Source organism: Pelecanus crispus, chromosome 14 (assembly GCF_030463565.1).
Source record: "Pelecanus crispus isolate bPelCri1 chromosome 14, bPelCri1.pri, whole genome shotgun sequence".
NCBI classification, from domain to species: Eukaryota; Metazoa; Chordata; class Aves; order Pelecaniformes; family Pelecanidae; genus Pelecanus; species Pelecanus crispus.
The window spans coordinates 4,401,637-4,424,356 of record NC_134656.1 but is presented as its reverse complement, the minus strand read 5'-3'; the positions used below and the strand labels follow the sequence as shown (position 1 = coordinate 4,424,356).

General features: G+C 46.8%; 1 protein-coding gene across 2 annotated transcripts in view; it reads left to right on the top strand.

The window, feature by feature from the left end:
• Nucleotides 1-22,720, top strand: part of CDH4 (cadherin 4) — a 467,924-nt gene that overhangs the window by 440,489 nt on the left and 4,715 nt on the right. For both annotated transcript variants that reach the window (XM_075720977.1, XM_075720976.1), the window contains exons 9-13: nucleotides 2,378-2,563; nucleotides 9,215-9,468; nucleotides 12,931-13,073; nucleotides 17,305-17,538; nucleotides 18,618-18,851. In XM_075720977.1, the coding sequence (XP_075577092.1) occupies nucleotides 2,378-2,563; nucleotides 9,215-9,468; nucleotides 12,931-13,073; nucleotides 17,305-17,538; nucleotides 18,618-18,851 (1,051 nt within the window). The remainder of the gene's footprint in view (nucleotides 1-2,377; nucleotides 2,564-9,214; nucleotides 9,469-12,930; nucleotides 13,074-17,304; nucleotides 17,539-18,617; nucleotides 18,852-22,720) is intronic.

Genomic DNA, 22,720 nt, shown 5'->3' with positions numbered 1-22,720 from the left:
CGGTTTGGATTCCCAGTAGCTGCTGATCTGTAGCTGATGAAAATTGTTCTGTTCTTCAGGGTGCGTCTCTCCAAGATTTGCTTCTTAACCTGAACAGCTTTGGATGGCTCGTTTGATTCCTGTGTTTGTACTCTGTTCTCATCAGAAAAACAGTTGGCTTTATAAGCATAATAGACAATATCCACCCTCAGTGTTGCACAGGACTGATCATTCCCTAACTATACCTAACAGGTATCAACGACAACTGGATGAACTCCTGGATTGCTCAGTATATGCAGAGCATTGCGATTTTTACCCTAATGGAAAAGCTTTATAGACTGTTACAGTCTTCCTCCAGTCTTTATATTGAGATGTGCTTATGTATTTATGATTTTTTATATACCTCATATTTTTAAACTGTGTGTTGTAGTGAACTTTATCACTACGGGCCAAAAACGGATGTTGTGATGGCTTTTACAGAAGCTGCTATAAAATCTGTTGGCAATTGTATGGGGTTTTTCCATGTAACCCAGACTCATTGGCAGCACCTGGGTTACGATCTGCTAAAGGTGTTCAGCAGCCTGTAGGACTGGCCTTCTTATATGTCTTAAGTACAACTGATGGCTTGCCCTTGATGAGTTAATTCTCTTCGGTTCTGCAAGGCATAAGGCTGGTAGTAACAGACAAAAAACTGTGGTCCGAGGTCAAAGACCTGAGATGGTTGCACAAAGTGCTGAACTCCTCTGAAATTACAGTACGATACCTTGATGTTAGCAGTGCAGCCATCTCCTAAAAGAGGCTGGGGCCTCATCAACTTGTCATTGCTAGCATGCCATACAACATTAATTTAATGTAATGGGCGATAACTAGTGTGGATTTAGTAAGAGACGATCCTGCTTAACTAATCTCCTTGAGTTCTTTTGAACAAGTTTCAGACAAGGTTGATAATAGGAGTGTACATATGACATAATCTAAGGGATTTTTCAAGAGGCTTTTGACAAATTTCCGTACAATACTTCCCCTGCTTAAGCTGTGTGCCGCAGAGATTCCAAATCAGGTGAGAGAATGGGTAAAAAACGAGTAAAATCATAGGAAATAAAGAGAAAAGAAGAACAGTAGCATGTACTGGAACTAGAATTATCCCACAGTTTCCCACTGTTCTTCCCCACCACTCAGCACGGCTGGAAAGAGATGCCATCTGCATTCACTAATGAAAACTTGTTTAGGACAGGTGCATAACGGAAAAGAGGGCAAAATGCCATTCCGGATGCCACTAAAGGGCAAATGTAAATTTACATTAACACAAGGCAGATTGAATATTTTTGCTGTCAGTGGTGGAATAATATATACTAAATATAAGCGCACATAACTGAGAGACTCCAATGGATGGGTATGGGTTAGGAGTGGAAGGGGACTCTTGTGCTAACAAAGGAATGATTTATTATCATTTACATAACCTGGCATTTGTGCACACCAAAGGCCAGATTTTCAGAATTGCTCTGCTCCTGCAGTTTGGGGCCAGGATTTCAGTTGCAGACTCAGAGCCAGCCGCTCCCATCGTTTCCCCAGTGTTTAATTTGCCATATGTCAATCAGAGTGTTGATTCGCAAGTGCTGCTAATAGGCGATGCTGAGAGATGAGGACAGTTGAAAATTTGGGAATGTGTCTTACTGGCAGCTTTTGAGCCCCAAACACTGGAAGTATTCACAGGCCAGGATCCCTGATCAGCCGTGTGATAAATCAAGGACTGTAAAGCAGAAAAGAATGCAGCTAATGTGCCAGGATATGCCTGAACTGGACATGGTCCATGAAAATCAGTGCTAAATGAGAGAATTAAGCACCAGGAAAAGCTATGGCAAAATCACAAGAAACACTTTAAATAATGAGGCAAAATCAAATCAAGGGCAAGAAGGAAAGAAAATGAAGTAAAATCACTGAAGAAGCAATAAAATGCCATCACTGAAATCTGAGTGAGGCAAAATACCTCAGGTTAAAGAGACATAGTCATCCTAAAAAAATGCACATTTCAGTCTGCCATTTTTACCTGCTGTTGACAATTAACACTGATTGCTGTAACTGAACAAGAATATCAGGACATTTTTTGTTCATTTACATCAAGCATTTGCTGAAACTTGGGCAAGTGGCTGGGTGGTAACAGGTTTGTTCGCCTTTGAGCTCAGAGGTGAGCCTCGGCTTTGAAAGGTTTGGAAAAATATTCAAAGAAAAAAATAGGAAGGCCAGAAGTGAGAAAGGGATGTGTTGCTCATAACGTACAACCCCGTGGCCCTCTTCATGGGACTGATGTCCCAGTCAGCGTGCTGCTGGAGGGGAGAGGGGAGGTAGCCGCGAGGACCGACAGAAAGCTCCCACCATGACCGCTCCTGTCTTTTATTTGCAGTATTCAGGAGAAGTTCCTGAGAACAGAGTGGAGGTTGTGGTGGCAAATCTGACGGTGATGGACCGGGACCAGCCTCACTCTCCCAACTGGAATGCCATCTACCGCATTATCAGTGGAGACCCCTCTGGCCATTTCACCATCCGGACGGACCCCGTCACCAACGAAGGCATGGTGACCGTCGTGAAGGTAAGGGCAAAGCCAAAGCACATCCATAGCTGTCACACTTTCAGCTAGCTAAGGCCACAAGATTTGCCAGAAGCCTGCAGTTATTTCATACCTGCTCTACCTTGGAATATGAGTGCTCGAACCTGTCGTTTCTCATCTCTCTCTGTGCAGGAGTCCTGAATACTTTTACTAAGCGTGTGCCGCTGGTTCTGGGTTTCTCAACTCAGCCCAGCCCACCGCAAGCTCCGATAAACTCTGAGATGCTGAAGGCACCTCCCAGCATTGGAGCCTCACCTCCGCGTCCTGCTCCTCCGTAGCTTCTGGAGCGCTGTAAGAGGGAATGGTGCCTGGGCTGTGCAGCCCTGCCCTGCCTGGCAGGTTTGGGGCGGAGGCTGCATTTGCTCCTTTTTGAGGCAGAAAGCTCCCTTTAGCTGTGAATCAGGGGTAGTGTCTCGCTGCAGGAGATCAGTCAAGTGATCCTCTGTGAAAGCTGGGAGTGCAGGAGGGATTTCAGCAGGAGTGAATTTCCTGGCAACAGAAGGAAAGGAGAGAGGATTTTCCTCTGATTGAGTTTCCTGGCAGAAGAAAGTTGGAGAAATTTTCCTTTTCCTAGTATCAAGCAGTAAACACATAGTGTGGGCCAGATCCTCAACTCAGAATAGCTCCAGTTAGGGGAAAACCAATCCCTAGGTTAGATCAGCAGAGGATCTTGTCCAAAGACTCTGAGAAGTAAGACTGTAAATAACTACCATCCCTTCTTTCCTCAGTCCATTGCCTTCAGCATTAGGAGAGCTGGAGCCCTCAAGGTAGCTGCAGCAAGTACCAAATTCTGTTTCCCTCCTTGCCTCCAAAGAACAGGGCTTTATCTTCATTTGAGCATTCACTTCCCATTCAGTTACAGTGAATGCTTCAGCAGTCATTACACACAGCCAAAACATAACCGGATCCATTCAGCGTTCGCTGAATCTCTTCCCAGATAAGATGCCTGTGGATGCTCCCTCTGACTACCAAAAAAGCGAAGGCATCACGAATAGGCTCCTGTGATCTGTAGGTTGCACAACACGCGCTGTGCACTGCACCTGAGAAGAATAGTACATGCTGTGATGGGCAAAGCCTGCATATTTTGCTGTCTGTCCTTCTCTAACAAAAAGTTTTAATCAACAGCTTGGGGTGAAACCCTAATGTTTAAAGGGCAACATGATTTAAGAATAGCTCTGTGTTGAAAAAAAGAGCCCTGCTCCGTTGTAGCTAATAAGTTGCAGTCATTCTTAATACTTACAGCTTGGATATTAGGAAAAATGACATCAGTGAAATGCCAATGAGGTTACGCTGGTAGGAACGTGTGAGCTTGTGAGCTTGTCCTGTTCTCTGACCCTAGGCTATGTGTGTGTGTCTGCAGATGCTACTTTGCTGAAACTTTAAGGGAGACATCATCTTACCTGCTAGATGGTATTTCAGCAGGGTCCTTTTATTTATTGCTCTGCAGTGATGGCTGACAGCCTTATCTGGTGCCACGTTACAAAACCTCTTCAAGCTTAGCAGTAGTTCTAGACACAGGTGTATATGGATGCATATATGTATGTAAGTATACAGGTATCCATATGTATATATTTTCTGCTTAAACAGAAAACATTCAACAAAGTAAAATGCAACAGTTTAACTTCCGTTGATGTCAGCAGCCAGTCTGAAATCGAAATGCCAATGTTTTCACTGCAAGCAGGGGAGGACCCCTTATTCTTAAGCTAGTGAAGTGCCACAACTGTAGTTTAAAGGCACATCAAAGTGAACAACAGGGGATTTACATGATCATCACTGGTACACTAGGACTTCTGCATAATGAACCATCCCTTACTCAGAGCTTGCAGGCAAGAAGCAGGGCGGATTTGTCAAGACACCGCTGATGCTGGTGTTGACTTTCCACTGTTATGTAACCCACAGTGATCACAACGCGAAGAACCACGAAGAACGTGAAAATCCTGCCTTGTCAAGCTGAGCTCAAAGCTTGAAATTGCATTGAATGTCTTCACTATGTAACTGCACCTGATCCTCCTGGGCGCCCAGGGTTTCTTACCCTTATCAAGTCAGGAGGCTTTTTGGTGTATTTGCAGCACGGAGAATAAGTGAAATTGCTTGTGATTAAATTTTCATGGTGAAGAAGGGAAGACTCTTAGGATTCCACCACTTTCTTTGAAATATTTTGTTCTCTGTTAATAAGTGAATATGCTTAAAGATTTGGGGAACGTGTGCACGTCAGACTGGGTGGCCTGTCAGAGCTTGTTCTTCGTGGTGTGGGAGCAGTCTCTTGCTGGTTTGATCCCTGGTGTAGGTTGAAAACACAGGTAAAAAAGTAAGTCAAGTAATGAACCTTTATTTTCAGACCGTACATGGCTGGATTTTCCTGTGGCTTTCTGAAGCCACTTATACATAACTCCCCACTGCTGAAAGCAAAGGGGTTTGCATCTGGGCTACAGGAGTCAGAGAAACAGCACAGAGAAGGGCATTCTGTGAAGAATCCCACCCCTCCACCAGCAGTTTGGGGGCCAGAAATGGAGGGCCAGAAATGCTTCCAAACCAAGAAGCCCTCTGGAGTTCAGATGATGCTCATGGGGACCATTTCACAGCCGCTCTCAGCAAAACCCCATCTGCAGCTCCAGTCCAATCACCAAAAGTGTAACATTTCCTTTCTCTGTTCCTGCCTTTCCAAACCATTTCCATAACTGTGCAAGACCCTAATCTTCAAAGAAAGCCTTCATCAAGGGGAGAGAGAAACTCCCCACTCAGATGAGACACCACAGAGTCTGGAGACAATCTCCAAGAGAAGCAGTAGCTGCCCTGTGGCAGCCGGCTAAGTAAAATGTTATTATAAACTCTGCATGAATCAGAGCTGTGAATTTATAATGGAGATGCTTCTGAAGCTTCCGTTATTATTTGCCTCAACAATAACATAAGGCAAATTTGTTCTTTTCAGTTAAAAGTACCCTCAGAAAAGGAGGACACGTGGCAATCCCTCAGCTTCACTGTCCTGCATCCAGGACGGAGAGGCTGGTGAAGGAGGAGGATGTGCAGCATCTCCAGGGGGATGTTTCAGAGACATTTGTGCCAGATCAGACACTGAACATCCCACAGGGGGTATCTGCAAAGGTGCTACTTTTTAATTTTATGTCACATACTTCTTGGACATTAAATTAAAAAGTAGGCAACAGTCCAGCACCTCCTTGTCCCAGATGTAGCGGCTCTGTGGGCTTTTGCCCCTGCTGTTGGCCTGATCAATATGCAGCATTTTCGGTGAGATGTGTGGAGATGGAAGGGGTTAGTGCAGTGTGAAGATGTATTGGGTTTGCGTGGCAAGGTTTTGGTAGTGGGGGGTGCTACAGGGGTGGCTTCTGTGGGAAGCTGCCAGAAGCTTCCCCCATGTCTGACACAGCCAACACCAGCCGGCTCCAAGACGGACCCAACGCTGGCCAAGGCCCAGCCCATCAGCGATGGCGGTAGCACCTCTGGGATAACACAGTTCAGAAAGGGGGGAGGATACGGCACAACTGCAGCCGGAGAGAGGAGCGAGAATACACGAGAGGAACCCTGCAGGCACCAGGGTCCGTGCAGGAGGAGGGCAGGAGGGGCTCCAGGCACGGAGCAGAGATTCCCCTGCAGCCCTGGGGCAGCCCATGGCGAGGCAGCTGTGCCCTGCACCCATGGGGGCCACGGGGAGCAGGGATCCCCCTGCACCTGGGGAGGAGCCCACGCCGGAGCAGGGGATATGCCCAGAGGAGGCTGGGACCCCGGGGGAAGCCCACGCCGGAGCAGGGGATGTGCCCCAAGGAGGCTGGGACCCCGGGGGAAGCCCACGCCGGAGCAGGGGATGTGCCCCAAGGAGGCTGGGACCCCGGGGGAAGCCCACGCCGGAGCAGGGGATGTGTCCCAAGGAGGCTGGGACCCCGGGGGAAGCCCACGCCGGAGCAGGGGATGTGCCCCAAGGAGGCTGGGACCCCGGGGGAAGCCCACGCCGGAGCAGGCTCCTGGCAGGAGCTGTGGCCCCATGGGGAGAGGAGCCCAGGCTGGAGCAGGTTTGCTGGCAGGAATTGGGACCCCGCGGGGGACTCACGCTGGAGCAGGCTGCTCCTGAGGGGCTGCGCCCGGGGAAGGGACCCACGCTGGAGCAGTTCGTGGAGGGCTGTCTGCCGTGGGAGGGACCCCACGCTGGAGCAGGAGGAGTGTGAGGAGCCCTCCCTGAGGAGGAAGGAGCAGCAGAGACGACGTGTGATGAACTGACCGCAACCCCCATTCCCCGTCCCCCTGCGCTGCTCGGGGGGTGAGGGAGAGAAATTGGGAGTGAAGTTGAGCCCGGGAAGAAGGGAGGGGTGGGGAGAAGGTGTTTTAAGATCTGGTTTTTATTTCTTGTTACCCTACCCTGATTTGATTGGTAATGAATTAAGCTAATTTCCCCAAGTCGAGTCTGTTTTGCCCTTGACAGTAACTGGTGAGTGATCTCTCCCTGCCCTTATCTTGACCCATGAGCTTTTCATTACATTTTCTCTCCCCTGTCCAGTTGAGAAGGGGAGCGATGGAGCGGCTTTGGTGGGCACCTGGCACCCAGCCAGAGTCAACCCACCACAGAAGAACACGGTGTGCTCCGTGCACCCTTACCCTCAGAGGGAGGCAGTTTTAGGGAGCAGAAGTATGAACTGTCCTGGTAGAAATTGCTTATTATGGTGTGAAAGAAGTTCTGCTTAGGGCTGGACTGTGTCTGGCTGCAAGGGGCTCTGGTCCCACCGGGGACAATAGCACAAATGCTGCTGTGAAGACTCAGGCTCTTGATTTCACCTTTTTGTTTCTACAAAATATATGAAACAGAACTCAGATGAGCACAGAAGAGAAGGAGGCAGATGGGCGCTCTCTTGCAGACTGAAGCGCGGTGGACGCCGTGCCAGCACACGGCACTGATGCCTCCAGGACAGTCTGTGGGATGGGCATTGCTGGGTGAGCCCGGTCCAGCCCCGCTCCCTGCACTGCTTTTCTGCAGACCAGGTTTTGTTGCTCCCAGAAGAGAGGGAAAGAAGCTGAGTGAGCAGCTCTACATTTTTGGGGGGAAAAAACCCCACTCCTTTGCATCAGGCCACATCCTAGCAGATATGTGTGCGGTCAGTGTGCCCTGTGCATCGTCGGGCAGGGAGCCCAGTGGTTTCCCACATCTGTTCCCCCTGGAGTTGCTCGAATCGCCCCCGCGGCTCCGTCTGAGCCCCTGTGGGGAGGGAGGTGCAGACTGGCTGTGGGCAAGGTTAGCAAACAGGCCAGCACAAAAAAAAAAATTAAGACTGGACGAATATGAATTAGAGGGGTGTGAAAAGAAATTGAGGAAATGCATTAGTCAAATTGTTTCAAGGCCTTGAATAGTGTTTAAATGGGAACTTTACCATGCGTCTTTTTTGAATGCTGTACAAGTCCGTGAGTCAGTGCTGGTGGGTGTACTGGGAATCTTTATGCTTCCTTTTATTTATTAAATGTTGGCCCTGCCTGTCAGGAAGCCATTTAGCAATAGGAACATTTGCACTTCAATCGAATAGAGATTCCACCGTTTTACCTTTTGCCCCTGAAATTTGTTTTTCTCATGTAGCCTCCTATGATTTGATTTCCCTCTTGACAATACTGGGTATTAAACAGAACATGGAAGCCAGAACTCGCTGATGTAAATCAGCACAGCTCTACCAAAGTCAATGTAACGGTGGCATTTTACACCGTGAGAGTATGCTTTGCAGACTCGGCACTGGAGAAGGTATGAGGGAGAACAGTTACGCTTCTGAAGTCATAAATTACAGCAAAGCATTTTTTAACAAGCAGAGGTGTGATCCTGCATAACTCAAGCCTCCCTGGCAGATGATTAGCGACTTCCCTCATAATAATTAGTGGGATGGTTTAGAAATTATTATTATACTGCGGTTCAGTCACTTGTGCCAGCAAAGGCTTTCCACTCCTTCTGGCTCCTAAGACACACCGTCTTTATGTGCATGTTGAAAAGAGACCTGTGGCCACCCAACAGCATAATGCAGCCGGGGGAGTGTGCAGGCACCCTCAGGAGATCACGAGGCGTCTTGCAGGAGGACAAGAGGTCCCGCTGGAAGGGCCGCCTGATTAACCAGACCAGGCGTTGTTCCTTGCAGCTCCACCTTTGCTTAAGTCACTTAAGAGGAAAAGTGAAGAGCACTCCAGGCTCATGGGTCCGCGTAGACTGTCCTAGTTACTTAGTCAGCAGCCTTAAATGCTAATAGCGTGTTAAGTACCTGTCCAGTCCCTCTTAACAGGCTCTGCCTGTTGCATTTCGAGCAGCCCTTGGTGGAGCTGTCCATTCAATACTCAACTAACACAGGCAGGTTCTTTTTGGAAACCACGTAGCATTGGAACAAAACACAGGGCAAATCCTCCCTGCTGTTTCAATTTCTACTTTGGGGCGGGGGGGGGGGGGGGGGTAACTATTTGACCCACCAAATACTGGAAGGCCAAATCCTCCACTGGATTGAAGCTGGTCTGGATTTACACCTTCAAAAGAACCGAGCTCAGGAGGAAACAAGATGAGTCAATGACTTTGATATCATCTGCCTTCCAAATCTTGCAGCTTTCAGCCAGAAGGTAGAATTTATTCTCTGCTTGGCTCTATACTTGCTTGTTTGTTTGTTTTAGGCAGTCGATTATGAGATGAACAGAGCTTTCATGCTGACAGTGATGGTATCAAACCAAGCTCCCCTGGCCAGTGGCATCCAGATGTCCTTCCAGTCGACAGCAGGAGTCACCATTTCAGTCACAGATGTCAACGAAGCACCGTATTTCCCAACAAACCACAAGTTAATCAGGCTGGAGGAAGGGGTGCCTACAGGGACAGTCCTGACAACGTTTTCAGCGGTGGATCCTGATCGCTTCATGCAGCAGGCAGTAAGGTGGGAGACCAGGCAGCCAAGTGAGCTCGTGTACAGCAGAAGTTGGGGGGGCAAAGCAGCTGAAAGCTAATTCACAAACTAACGGGCGTGATATGAGTAAAACGCTTGGCAGGAACTGGCACCCTCAGTCGAGTGCTTGCGGAGTATCCTGCGAGCCCGTAAACTCGCAATCCTCCCCGCTCCAGGGAAGCCAAGCTCTGAGCAGCTGGGTCCGGGAGGGCAGACAGAGCTGCCTTGCAGAGGGGCAGTCTGCAGCTTCAAGTGCAAGCAGTCGATAGCAAGGGGTCCCTGTGTTGTTACAGAGACGGAGGTCGGGACTGCGTTGTGCTGTTCTGTCTCTGCCTTGCCAAGGATGCGTTGACCTCTGCTGTTCGTGCACTTGATAAACACAGAGGTTTAGAAAAAGGCAGCTTCGTTATTTCTGTTTTACAGGGGGAGAACTGAGGCACAGAAAAGGCTAGCGCTAGATTTCCAATGGGAATGACTGGGATTTTTAATCATGTCTTGTGTTGCTTTCAGAGGATTTAGGTTCAACCTGGCTTAAAAAGCACGGTGTGAGAGGAGCTGTCAGCCCGTTCAGAGCAAGGCTCGCTTGGTTACAAACAGCTGCTGAACAGGCTTTTAAGATGTCATATAGTTAAAAACTGCCCGAGCAGTCAAACACCCATGTATGTGCCATTGGCATTTGGTCTTTATCTGACTAACGCCAGTCCATATAAAGCACCCCAGCAGCCCTTGCCTGCTCTGTAGTTAGCCAGATCTGTTCTGACCTTCCCTTTCCATTCAGACCAACTGCTAAACCGAACCTTCCCGGTAGCTGCTTTCCCTATGAATGGAATTCAGCTGGCAAAATTTTGGCCTTCTGAAAGTCAGATGTTTGATCTAAGCGGCTTAAGATTGGATTTAATCCATGCTGCAGCCGGGAGGGTGTCACTCACTGTGTTTTGTCCCACCCGGGCAGACTGGGGATTGAATCCACAGTCCAGGACCCCGACTCGCACGCCTTCCCACCGGGAAATACATTGGCAGAAAAGTGTGTGTGAAAATGAGAGTCCGTGCGACACCTTTCACAAGTATTTCAGCCTCCGTCTGTGCAGATGGGAAATGCGTTTCCTGCTCTTCTACATCCACGGGGTTTTGTTTCTTTTTTACCCCCAGTCTGTAAGAACCGCAGTATTTTTGGCAAAACCCGAGTACACGACGTGACGACGGCCGAGGCCACTTAAACTTACATCAGTTGCGACGTTTCGTGTCAGGAAGAGTTTGAAATATTTCACCTGGCACAGAGCTGTCTGGTGTAGAAAATGATAGTTTATTCACTGCCTCATCTTGTTGTCTTTAGACAGGTATTGCGACTTTTGAGGAGAGAGGCTATCCTAACTAACAAGCCAGTTTTTCTTACATTCTTTTTGAAATATTGGCCTTTGAAGGGTCTTTATTTCCCTGACATCTGTACCAAGGCTGGTTTTCAGAGAACAACTTATTTCTGATTGAATACCCCCTCTAACCTGGAGGTGGATGATCTGTAATCCAAACGAGCGTCTGCCGTTTCTGGGAGAAGGACCGGCTCTGCTGAGCCGTTCCTGTCAGCACACAGTGCATGTGCAGGGTCTTGTAAGACTTTCTGTGAATATAAACAGCCAATTACTTGAGGTGTTTTTTAACTAGGGCTTCCAGGACACACATTTTGTGTATCCACCAGCACTTCATTTCCAAACCCAAGTACAATCTCTTACCCCCTTTTCATCAGGACAGCCCAATGCCAAGGCTTTGCAAGAAGCAGTGGGGCGTTGTTGGGGTCCTGTCTTTGTAAGCTATGCAAAGGATATTTTGTTTTTTCTTCACAGTTGGCATTGGTGCGTTTGGAAAAAAGATGCCCAAAAAGCGAAGCCTACCAATCCATGATAAGCACTTCGCAGAGAGCTGATCCAGCTGCTAGAGCCTTGCATACAGTTTTCAGACTCTCTATAAATAGTCTTTGATGAAATAGAGTTTTTACAAATAGAAGATAAGGAAGCAGGAGCATCTCCAGTAAGGCACAGCTTAGCATGGCCAATGTCACACCTCAAGTTATCCTCATTAGCCACAGATACATTCACAAAGCCAGCTTTGAAACTGGATCCCTGGTCATTTAGCAGAGAAAGGGCAGGAGACTCAACAGCAGTGATATTAAAAAGAAATGAAAACATCCCAACGAGTCTAGCTCCATGAAATGTAATTCTTTCCTTTGGCAGGGGCTTGTGCAGCTGTGTGTTGCTTTCCTGCTCACATGGATTGATGCAGCTCAAGTTTCACTTTAAGTTTCAGCTTCAAACAGCCCATTTCTGGAAAGGGATATTCACCGGAAGCCAGAAGTTCTCCCACCTGCGTATCTAACTGCAAAAAATTTGTATAAAACTATCAGCAGGTCTGAGTTACCTGTGAAATAAGCTGAGCTTTTGCTTGCTTATTTCAGTAATTTATAGTTTGGCTGTTTATTAGCTTCCAGTTTAGGTAATAAGGGTCCATCTCAACTCAAACTGTACAGAACTGAGAGGTAGAAATCAAAAGCAACACATAAAATAAAACCTAGAAAACAAGCAAGTGAGGACGGTAAACAGAACACATTGATCTGGAGAACATAGAAGAAGTTTGCCCAAAACAAACCACACTCATAGCTGGCTGCATAGGCCGTGAACAGACTTGGGCTATGAGTTGACTGAGTAGTGGGGAGGTGAGTCTGCCACTGGGGCCTTCCAGCCCAGGGCACTCTGGGGACTGCCAAGGGGACCCCCTGGTCACTGCTCTCTTCCATCCTCCCACATACATAGGATCATCTTAGCATAGTCTTAGCTGCTATTTCAAGAACATATAAAAATGTTTCAGGAGAGCGGACCTGAAACTATTTCACCCTTGGGTCCACACCTTAATACAGCTGTGAGTTCCCATTATAGTATCCCCAAGGCAACTTTTGCTGAAGATACGATTCTGATACAGAAGAGTGGCCTGAAAACTGCCATTCTTCCAATGTGGATTTCCCAACCTGTTGTTTATTGGTGACTGGCAGAAAACAGGAACATCCATGGCTTTAGAGCAAGAGCTATTTTAGGAAGGACAACATTAAGACAAGGAGAGAGCAGGAATCCATCCTCTAATTCAGGCATACGAATGCAGTGGTCATTGCAGACCCCATTACTCCTCAGCTGCCGGACCTCAGGCTGTGTCCACTCCCAGCAGCAGGAAGCTGGCGTGTTAAGTGGCACTTAGTGGAAAGAAAAACCTTTAAAATGGAAGAAATAGCAAAATTGAATAATTGTAGAGGTCAAAAACCAGATACTCAATTAGTGTTTTGTTTGTCAACAAAACCAGTTATCCAAAGGTCCTTTGAATCATGGGTCAGGAGTCTAGAAAAACCTTATTTCAAGCAATATTAAGGATATGTCAGTGAAAAGACTGCTATGTATTTATTTCCTTTCTCTGTAGATACTCTAAGCTGTCAGATCCTGCAAACTGGCTGAACATTAATGCCACAAATGGTCAGATCACTACTGCTGCTGTCCTTGATCGAGAGTCAGACTACATTAAGAATAATGTCTACGAGGCCACATTCTTGGCGGCTGACAACGGTGAGCCCAGGCTTCACATTGTTCATGCTTCAATAAGACTCTAATGTGATGCATTAAGAGAAATGATGCCCTGACAGAGTTGTCAGTATAAGTTATCTTTTTCCCAGGTTTTTATGGTCAAAAATGTGAAAGTGGGACGGGAAATTGCTGAAGTAAATTAAATGTGCACAGTATACGGAGAGTGTTATTAAGGGAAAGGGAGGGCAAATGGAAAATCGATTTGGGGAGTTCAGTGTAGTGGTGTAGCCTGAACTTAAAAAAATATTGAAGGGATGTGCTTTCCAAGGGCTGCTGAACACACGAGTCCTGGTAATCGTCCCAAAGGCGCGCATCAGAGCGTTCAGGAAGCCTTCCATCAGGAAACCAGGAATAATTGTAGGGGATGGCAGGAGGGTATTAAAAATAAACCAGTCCATTGAACTGCTGTGGCTTTCATGAAAGGTGTCTGTCTGTCTGTCATCGGAGCTAATCTCTCTCTGTCGGCTACCATTTCTGAAATGGCCAGCCATCATCAGAGTGTCTGGATGCTGGTGTACTTTATTATCAAAGTCGCTGAGGCCAGTACAGATCTTCTTGCAGAGAAGTCCTGTTAAGGCTTCCTCTTCTCATTAAAGATCACACAGCACTACTGGTAAAATTAGCACTGTGAACCTCAGCGCTGGCCTCACTCAAGGGCAAGCGGTCCATTGCTGCTGCCCTGGATTTCTCTTCCGAACTCTGATTAGGAGGAGTTCATTACTTCTTTGCTAACCATGCCTAGATGTGGCCACACTGTTATTTCATTCAGCAGTTCCTCCAGTTGGAAAAGGCTCTGTGGAGGGCGCAGTAGCTTTCGCGGGCTAGGAGAGGGCCTTCCTCCCCCTCTCCCACCCTCACCTTCCCCCTGCAGAGTGCTGAGCGCTCACATCAAACCAGAGCCAAGCTTCAGCATCAAAATTAAGTCTAGGCTTGGCTGTGAGCACCAAAGTATATTGCTCATACTCAGCAGGTGCTTTCAGGACAGTGTGTTAGCTCCTGTCATCCCTCAGGCTGAAGGGTGCCATGTCCATTACGAGCAGGTACAGTGGTGCTTGCAGGGCTAATGAAAACTTGCTTGCTCTGGGCTTTCACGCTTCACTTCAGTCATTGCATCCTGGGTCGCAGGGGCAAGGCAAACTCGTGGAAGAGTTTCTATGCTGAGTAGCAGTACCAAGAAGGAAATTTTGCCCCTTTGTGCCATCAGTGGTAGGACTGGTGAGGTCCCACAGCCCCATCCTAAGTTTCCCCTCTGTGAAGGCAGCCAGGGCAGTGAAATCCGAAATAGTCTCAAGGGGACCTAGCAGGTCCCTGTGCAAGAGCCGCAGGGCAAAACAGGTCAAATGAGTTGCCCGAGGCTATTCACAAAAGCAGGGGTAGAGCTTGAACCCATCGAACTAATCTTCATGATCTGACCTTGCAAATCCCAGGCACTTAGTACAACGTGATTTGGAGTTAACCCCTTTCCTTGGCTTCCGTGCTGATGCTGCAGCGCATCAGCGCCTCCACATCCATCATTCAGCAGCTCGGAAAGTGAGGACCCAGATAAATCTCTTTATTCTGAAAAATTAATCTATCACTGGTATATTGCAGCCATGAAAATGCACATAAAGCAACACCTTATTTAAAATTCTGTCTAGAGTGCTTAGGATAACAGCTAAAGCTTCATTTAGGCTAATAGACTCTTTCCACATTTCTCCCAGGTTCCAGGTTCTCCAGCATCACGTACTCGTCAAAGAAAGGCTTTGAGTCAGGAGTTTTGGTGGGGATTTTTCTTTCTTTCTTGAAGAAGCAGCAGCATATAGTTTCCTTGAAGTTCTTCTTGCTGTTTTCAGTATGTGATAAAGAAGAAGTTTAGCCAAATACTCCTTGGACATGCTCCCTTTCTCTCCCTGGGCTACCATGCAGACACTCACTTTAAAAAAAGTCTTGGCTGCAATGTAATGGGGGGAAAAGGGGAATCCTAATCAACAGCATATTTTAGCCTGGTTTCCCAGGAGAGAGAGGCTCTTGGATCACACTGTGTCTACACAAGTGTAGAGCCTGGCAGTGATTGAACCCTTCAGCCAATTTCAGCCAATCTCACAGGGAAGCTGAAAACTCAAATATATCACGTTCCAACAGGTTTCATAAAATAGGTAGCTGAGTAGGGGAGAGGGACTCTGTAACTGAAGAAAGCAGGGTCCCACCCCTTCCTCAGTATCAGAGCACCCCATGGGAACTCACCTTTGGGGCCCAATCCTGTAGGAAATCAGGCTGCATTAGTGACCCTGCATGCAGGTTCCTGCTTTTCTGCAGGCACACAATGAGAAAAAGATGCTGGTTAGCCACAGGCACAGTTTACTTTATTTCTGCCATGATTTGTCAGGACAGTGGCCCAAGTTCCTTAGAAATTGTTGCACAAGCAGGATGGGAATGACTCCTCCTTGCAGCTGAACGTGAAAGCCAGTTGGCCTGTACCTTGCTCCAGGACTGCTGACGCTAGCACTGTGAAAAAGGCAGTGATGGGGAGTGCAACAGTTAAATGTAGATGTAGCAGTTGTATATTCCTCTTTCTTTTGAAATACTGTCATTAGTATTTCAGTCTTCTTCAAACTTCTCCACGGAGTCAGTGGTGCTATGGTAGTCCTCATCTCTTGAGCATAAAGTCCAAGGATCCTTTGTAGTACATCAATACGTGCTCTATCCACGTCCTTGCTCTCTCCACATAAGACAGCTGAAATAATTTGAAATGTTGAATTTTCAAATTTGAAACCGGAGCCCAACAGTACCCAACAGCCCTACAAAATTGCATTCACACGTGTGGCAGTTGCAGGTTATTTCAGCCACATGCCAGTTAGTGCCTCTCAGGACTGGTAGTTTGCATTCAGTCTATCTCAGAGGTTAGATTGTGGGCCTTGCATCCATCCCAGAAGATATTCTGGGTAATGTGAAAACTGAAATCACTTTGCTTGGTCCTGAAAGTCAGTTTTCATGTTCAGCCCCAGTATTCTGATGGGCTGTCTGTCTCTCCAGAAACTTTCAAGGCTGATCAAAGACATTGTTTTGGAGGGAGACCTACCCTATGCTTACTAGATGAAAGGATGAGATCAGCAATTGAAGAGCTTATGTAGGAACCATGAAAGAAGGATTTTCAGGGCTCCTTCAGAGTTTTCAAGGCTCCCTTGAAAAATGGAGCAGAAATGAGAAAGGAATGTAGGAAGGAAAGTCTGTGGAAGCAGAAGCAACGTTTGAAAGCCTAGTGGGGAAGTGATCTGCGTAGCTTTATATCCAGCACTGGGAGGGAGAGCCAGGACTGAAAATACAAACTTTAAAAAGAATAGCTGAAGTAGCGCTGCCTGAGAAGGGCAGGCCAACACGGAGCTGCCAGATATATGTGTGGGCAGAGAAATTAAAAATACTGCACCATTTCTGGGAAGGCTGTTCTCTCTTGCCAGGGCAGGTATTACTTTGTGTAAGTGGTCATTAGTCAGGCAAATGTGGCTCTTCATCAATTAGCGGCTGGAAGACTAAGACCAAGACAATCTCTGCTGGTTGGGACAATTGTAGATAGGATGAAGAACTGTATATTGGGACATACTGCTGCTGCCGTGGGTTAGTAGCATCACCCAACATGTTTGGTGATGGTTAGCTCATACCGTAAGCTTTGAGAAAGGAGCTTTCACCACTAGGGCTGGCTCTGGGATGGGCTGGAGAGTTGGGCTTTCTTTGAAACAGTGTAATAGTCTGCAAATCTAAGAAGTGGCTAGCAAGTGCTACAGTAAATAATGACCAACGGATTACACTACTTACTTACTTTTTTTTTTCCCCTCCAAGCCCTCTTCTTCCTCTTGTTAACGATCTTTCTAATGGTTTTTCCTCTTCAAAACAGCCATTACCAAAATTTGCTCTAGCAGCTTGGCATTACCTCCTTGTATTTTTAGAGTTTGACTAAGGACATTGCTGTAGGCTACAAATCTGCAGAACTCAACCTCCATGTTCTGCAAGAGCAAAAAACAGCAACATTAGGAGGCTTGGGGAAGTTTTAATAATACCTCTTAAAGCAAGGGACCATGAAAGTGCAGTATGTCCCTAATAAGGTCCAAGGAGGGAGGGTGAAAATCCTGGTTTATTGAAATTGGAAGGCAGAGAGGGGGCTGGTCCACGGTGTTGTCATTCCCACTGCTTCTCAAGGGATGGTCATCGGTCCGTGTTCAGCTCTGCCTCTCCCGTTCAGGTATACCCCCCGCAAGCGGCACTGGCACTCTGCAGATCTACCTAATCGACATCAACGATAATGCTCCTGAGCTCCTGCCAAAGGAGGCACAGATCTGTGAAAAGCCAAACCTGAATGTCATCAACATAACAGCCGCGGATGCTGACATTGATCCAAACGTTGGGCCCTTTGTCTTCGAGCTGCCAAGTGTGCCATCTGCGGTGAGGAAGAACTGGACCATAACACGGCTGAATGGTAAATGGGGCAGGCAATCCTGAGGACATTTGGACTCTGATTCACTAATGAGGCCACGTGCAGTTTCAAACTCCCAAACTTTCCTACTTTTTTATCTGATTTTTATTTTTTAAAGCACATTATGGCTGACATTATAGACAAGATAGTTAATCAGAAATGATTTGTATCGGACCTGCAGCATAACTCTAAGGGCCTTGGCACTTGGCTTTTTTTAATGCAGTTCATAATTATGAACAGTTATCAGTAGTGAACAGAGTATAAATCATCCATAATGGCCAAGGGGAAAAAAGCTATTATCAGTCTTCCTTATGTTCCAGTGTAATTGTCATGAACCACAATCAGGATCAATGTTCATTTCTCTGACCATAATTGCATAAAGGCAGCCTTTTAATTTACCATGGAACCAGGAGGGCTAGGTAAGTGTGAAGATTACCAGTATGTGAAGGATTTTTATATTGCAGCATGCAACCACAAATGACCCTAATTGCTCCTCTTATTGGTAGTTTCAGCAGAGGATGGAAAATATCATGGAGCCATGGGCTGGTTTTGGCTTCAAAGTTGGTCCCTCTCGCTGAGGTCTGGCACCCTCTGCCAGGGGCAACAGCTTGTGCCCTCGCAGCTCGGGGCTCAGTCCCACAGCTCTTGTATCGCAATGGGAGGGAACACAAGAAGGATTACCTGGCTGGGCATCTCATCGACAGGCGATGGGCTTCCCAAAAATCCCGAGGTGGGGTGGGGTGGGTGAGCAGAGAGCCTGAGGCAGTCGAGACCCAGGGAGCATCATCCATGCTTCAGTATTTGCATTTCATACCATTTTAAATATGTGTAACTGGATTTGGAAATGGCATCAAGGTAGGTTAGTGCAGCAGTGAAAACACAGTATTTTGCAATACACAGGATGATTGTTGACCAAACTGTTAGGGCAGAAGTCTGAAGCTGTCCTGCCCAGGTGTGTAGTTAATAGCCTCTTCTTCAGGACTCAGAAGACTGCTCTGGCAGAGGAGCTCTGTCTGTACAAGCGCGGCTGCAAGGCTCTACCAGAGTGTCTGTCATCTGTTTGTCTGTCTTGATCTCTCCAGGCGATTACGCCCAGCTTAGTTTACGAATCATGTACCTGGAAGCGGGTGTGTACGATGTGCCGATAGTCGTGACGGACTCAGGAAACCCCCCCTTATACAACACATGCGTCATCAAAGTGAAGGTGTGCCCGTGCGACGAGAACGGCGACTGCACCACCATCGGGGCAGTGGCTGCAGCAGGGCTGGGCACGGGTGCCATCATTGCCATCTTGATCTGCATCATTATTTTACTAAGTAAGTACCACAGGGGGTGACACTGCTGGGAGACGTCATGTTTCCCATCCTGTTCCCCGTTGTCCCTTCTCTATAAGTGGTATTTTTCAAGAGCCGTGCAAGCTCCATGCACAGGACAGAGCCGTGAGCTTTGGGCTGCGGGCGGGTGGTTCACACATCCGCATTCAAACCTCCTTCACTCCAGTGTAGCAAAACGAGCTAGAGCACTCTTGCATGCCTTGGACTTTTCTTTCTAAGACTTCCAGTAGCTTTATAAACATCATTTGGTCAAGCATTGGAACAGGCTGCCCAGAGAGCTGGTGGAGTCCCCGTCCCTGGAGGTGTTCAAAAAACATGCAGATGTGGCACTTTGGGACATGGTTTAGTGGGCATGGTGGTGTTGGGTTGACGGTTGGACTGATGATCTTAGAGATCCTTTCCAACCTTAGTGATTTCTAGTTTTACTTTTATTAAAAAATTAATCCAGCCACCAAGCCAGGAAACATGAATTTAATTATTACGCTACCCTTAATTGGTTTAGCGGTGAACTTGGTAGTGTTAGGTTAATGGTTGGACTTGATGATATTAAAGGTCTTTTCCAACCTGAACAATTCTACGATTCTATCATTACACCTGATATAGTCTTGTAGGTAGTGAGTGTGATATGATTCTCCACATTTTGCATGAAAAAGTTGAAGGACTTGTCCAAAATCCTGTGGTAGACTCCCCTGTACTCTCAGGTCCCTGGCTGGCTGTGGATATACTGGTTCCCAGTACCAGATGCACTGGTTATGAGAGTCTGGCTCATCCCTGGCAGAGCCAGTGCGTAGCTGTGGTTTTCTGGTTGTTCACAGGAAAAGAAGAACGGTAGTTATTCCCGTTGCCTGTAAAATGACAACAGATTGGAGAATCGTGGTGGATTGTGAGTGTTTTTAGAGGAAGGATCCCCACTTTGTCAGGAGCACTGGAGGGCTAGGGGTGCATTATGGAGAAGGGCTGGCCATCCCTTTGCTCGAGGCAAAGCCATCCCTTTTGCCCAGCAACGCTGTTAGTCCCGGGCTTTCATGAGCATTGCCAATAAGCATGTGTGCACACACTTAAAAATAAAAATGATATCATTATAGCTTCAAGCAGGAGTTGGCACAGTAGGAATAGATAAAAATGAGGGCTGAAATGAACAATGAGGTAAATATTCATCAAGAAACACAGGATAAAACCATGGGACTCCCATTAAAGCTAATGGGAGTTATGGTGCTAAATCACACTTAATATTTACCCCCAATGTGTTTAAACAGAGAACAGACAGAGCGACGTATGCTACAAATGTCACCTAATGTGGATATGATATGGTACATTAAGAGAATGGGTCATCTCTGGGCAAACATCCACCCTCCTGGGCCAGCAATGGGAATATATTGTTGTATAATTGATTTACCTTATCAGTCTGGAGAGCGAGCAAGAAAGCCGGGTGTTTGTGGCCCTGCAGTCCCCGCTCCTCATCCAGCCCATCCGAGCCAGTGGAAGCATCCCCATGCATAGCCACGATGCACAGTTTCTGTCCTTCAATGGGTGTGGGGTCCCAGCAGCAAAATGTTTCAGGCTGCTCCCTTCAGCGAGGGCATTTGTTGCAAATGCTCCACAATTGCACACCCAGAAGAAGATGTGATGTTCCGTCAGTCCCGCCACGTTTGGTACGCTGGGGCGTGCAGGTGTGCTGCTGCCGGTGGGCTAAAAGTTTGCACTGGAAGCCACAGAGGTGGTAAAACACGAGCCTTCTTTTTGCTGCTCTCGTATAAATCCAGTGCTAAAATATGATTTAAACAGTTGAAAATCCTATTGACTGAAATTAACTTCAGCTGAAGGACATTTGATTTAGGAGATTCCTCTTTTCATTTTCAGATATATTATCCCATTTTAAATTATGGTTTTTATTGCAAAAGCTTATTTTTACATTCATTGTAATTCTAATTGACTTCTTTTTTATCTTCAAGAGCTGCAAAGCACTGTATCAGTGATGAAAAATGTAATTTGCGATGAGCAGTTTTCCAGTTACATCCTTCCAGTGTTTTGCCTCCTTTCTATCTGTTTTATATCGTGACCTCTGAATAGCCTGGAAAAAGGGAGATGCAGGATTTTTTGTGCTATTTGTCCATTTTAGAGTCAGCAGGTCAAAGTTTGATGGCTTTAAAAGGAAGAAGCAGCAAGGGGACAGATCTGAGGTTGCTCAGGTGAAGGAAGTTTCTGGCTTTACCTTCACTCAAAGGTTTTTTCTTCTTCCTGATACCTGATGTATTAGCTGCACGAATAACACATTTAGAAGAGCAATGCAATAAAAAATTGTGAAGGGTGAAGACAATAGATTTCAAGGAAAACTACATGCAGAGTGAAAATGGGTCTAACAGCAGTAATAGCACTTCCCATTCTGCAGAGTGAATAAAAGGAAGGAGAGTGCACTACATCCGCTATTGACACTTTGAAGGTCTTTTTTTTTTTAAAGGTAGCTGTAAAGGCGTTAATGGCACGGTTTTTTTCCACAAGTGCATGAAAAAGTAGCATTTAAAAAAAAAAAAAAAAAAGGAAAGAAAAAGATAAACCCTGGTAACCATTATAATATTGTCTTTGTGGACCAGGCAGGTATCTTGTTGTGAGAGACTTGAAAAGGAACAACGAGAAAAGGACTTCAATAGTCTGCTAAATAGCTGAGGTTTTATATTGCAGATAAGAGTTACATTTTCTTTCTTTTTCTTTTTTCTCTCTTGAATAGATCTAGGATAAGCATTAAAGAAATGCTGAACTATCTGAAAACAATTCTGTTAGCTGGCAGGCAGGGATGGCAGCCAATTGGCACACAATGGCAGTAATTAGCTGTCCGGTCTTCTTCAGCTCACTTCACTGAATTCCTGTTGCGTATAAACACTTTGGTGCTGGGGGAAAAAACTCAGATCCTCCAAACCACCTCCCCACGCAGTGGGGCTGCAGGCTGGGCCGCCCACCCACATTCCCAGGGTCCGGTCTCTTCTCCATCTTTGCCCTCGGTGAAGTGGCGCAAGGGCAAAGAAAACCCGGCAAGGTATGAGACGGTGGGGAACAGCAGCTGCTTGTTCTCCTTATGCGGCTAAAGAACACAAAGAGAGTTTGGGATCTTAGGTCCTGGCTGGGTTTGGTTGTGTTGGCTGCATTGTTTTGGCAAGGTCAGAGGTTGACCCAAGTGAAATGAACCTGGATGACACATTCCCACGTCCGCTGTCCGTCCATCTCGCCCTTCTGCTGCAGATCGCCACCGTCACAGCCCCGTGTGTGGCTCATGTGGAGAACAGAGGGAAAGCAGACACATGGACGTGTAACTGCATCAGCTGTCCAGGCTTAATTTCATTTTTGGTGGCATTATTTGCAGCTACTGAGTATGAGAATGAAAGCTAACGTATTAACAGGTTCTTGAAGAAGGCAAGATCTGGTGGCCTTATGTTAGTGGAGACTTAAGTTCCCAGAGCAACTTCCATGCAGTAAGTCACAGGGAGCGCACAGCCTCTGGGACGTGGGTGGCCCTTTGAAGAAGGAGCTTGTGGAGCAGGGAGCCAGCGTTCCGTTTGGATACAGTTGTTTGAGTGGGGGAAGATTTCTCATGATTCAAGAACTGTTCATCTCTCTCTGTTACCGTACTGGGAGAGATTAGCCAGGGCCTGGCATGTAAATGCTGATGCCTGAGGAGGTTGGCTGTGTGCTACCAGATCTGCTCTCCCTTGTTCTGCAAAGCTAGCCCTGCTCTCTGAAAGGGTTTCAAATGATCTTAGATCTGCTTTGCAAGTCGACAGCCAAATGCATATGCTGATGTCCCGGCTAATGTGATCTTGGAAGTCTCGAAATCCTCCCACACTCAAGAAAAAAGAGTA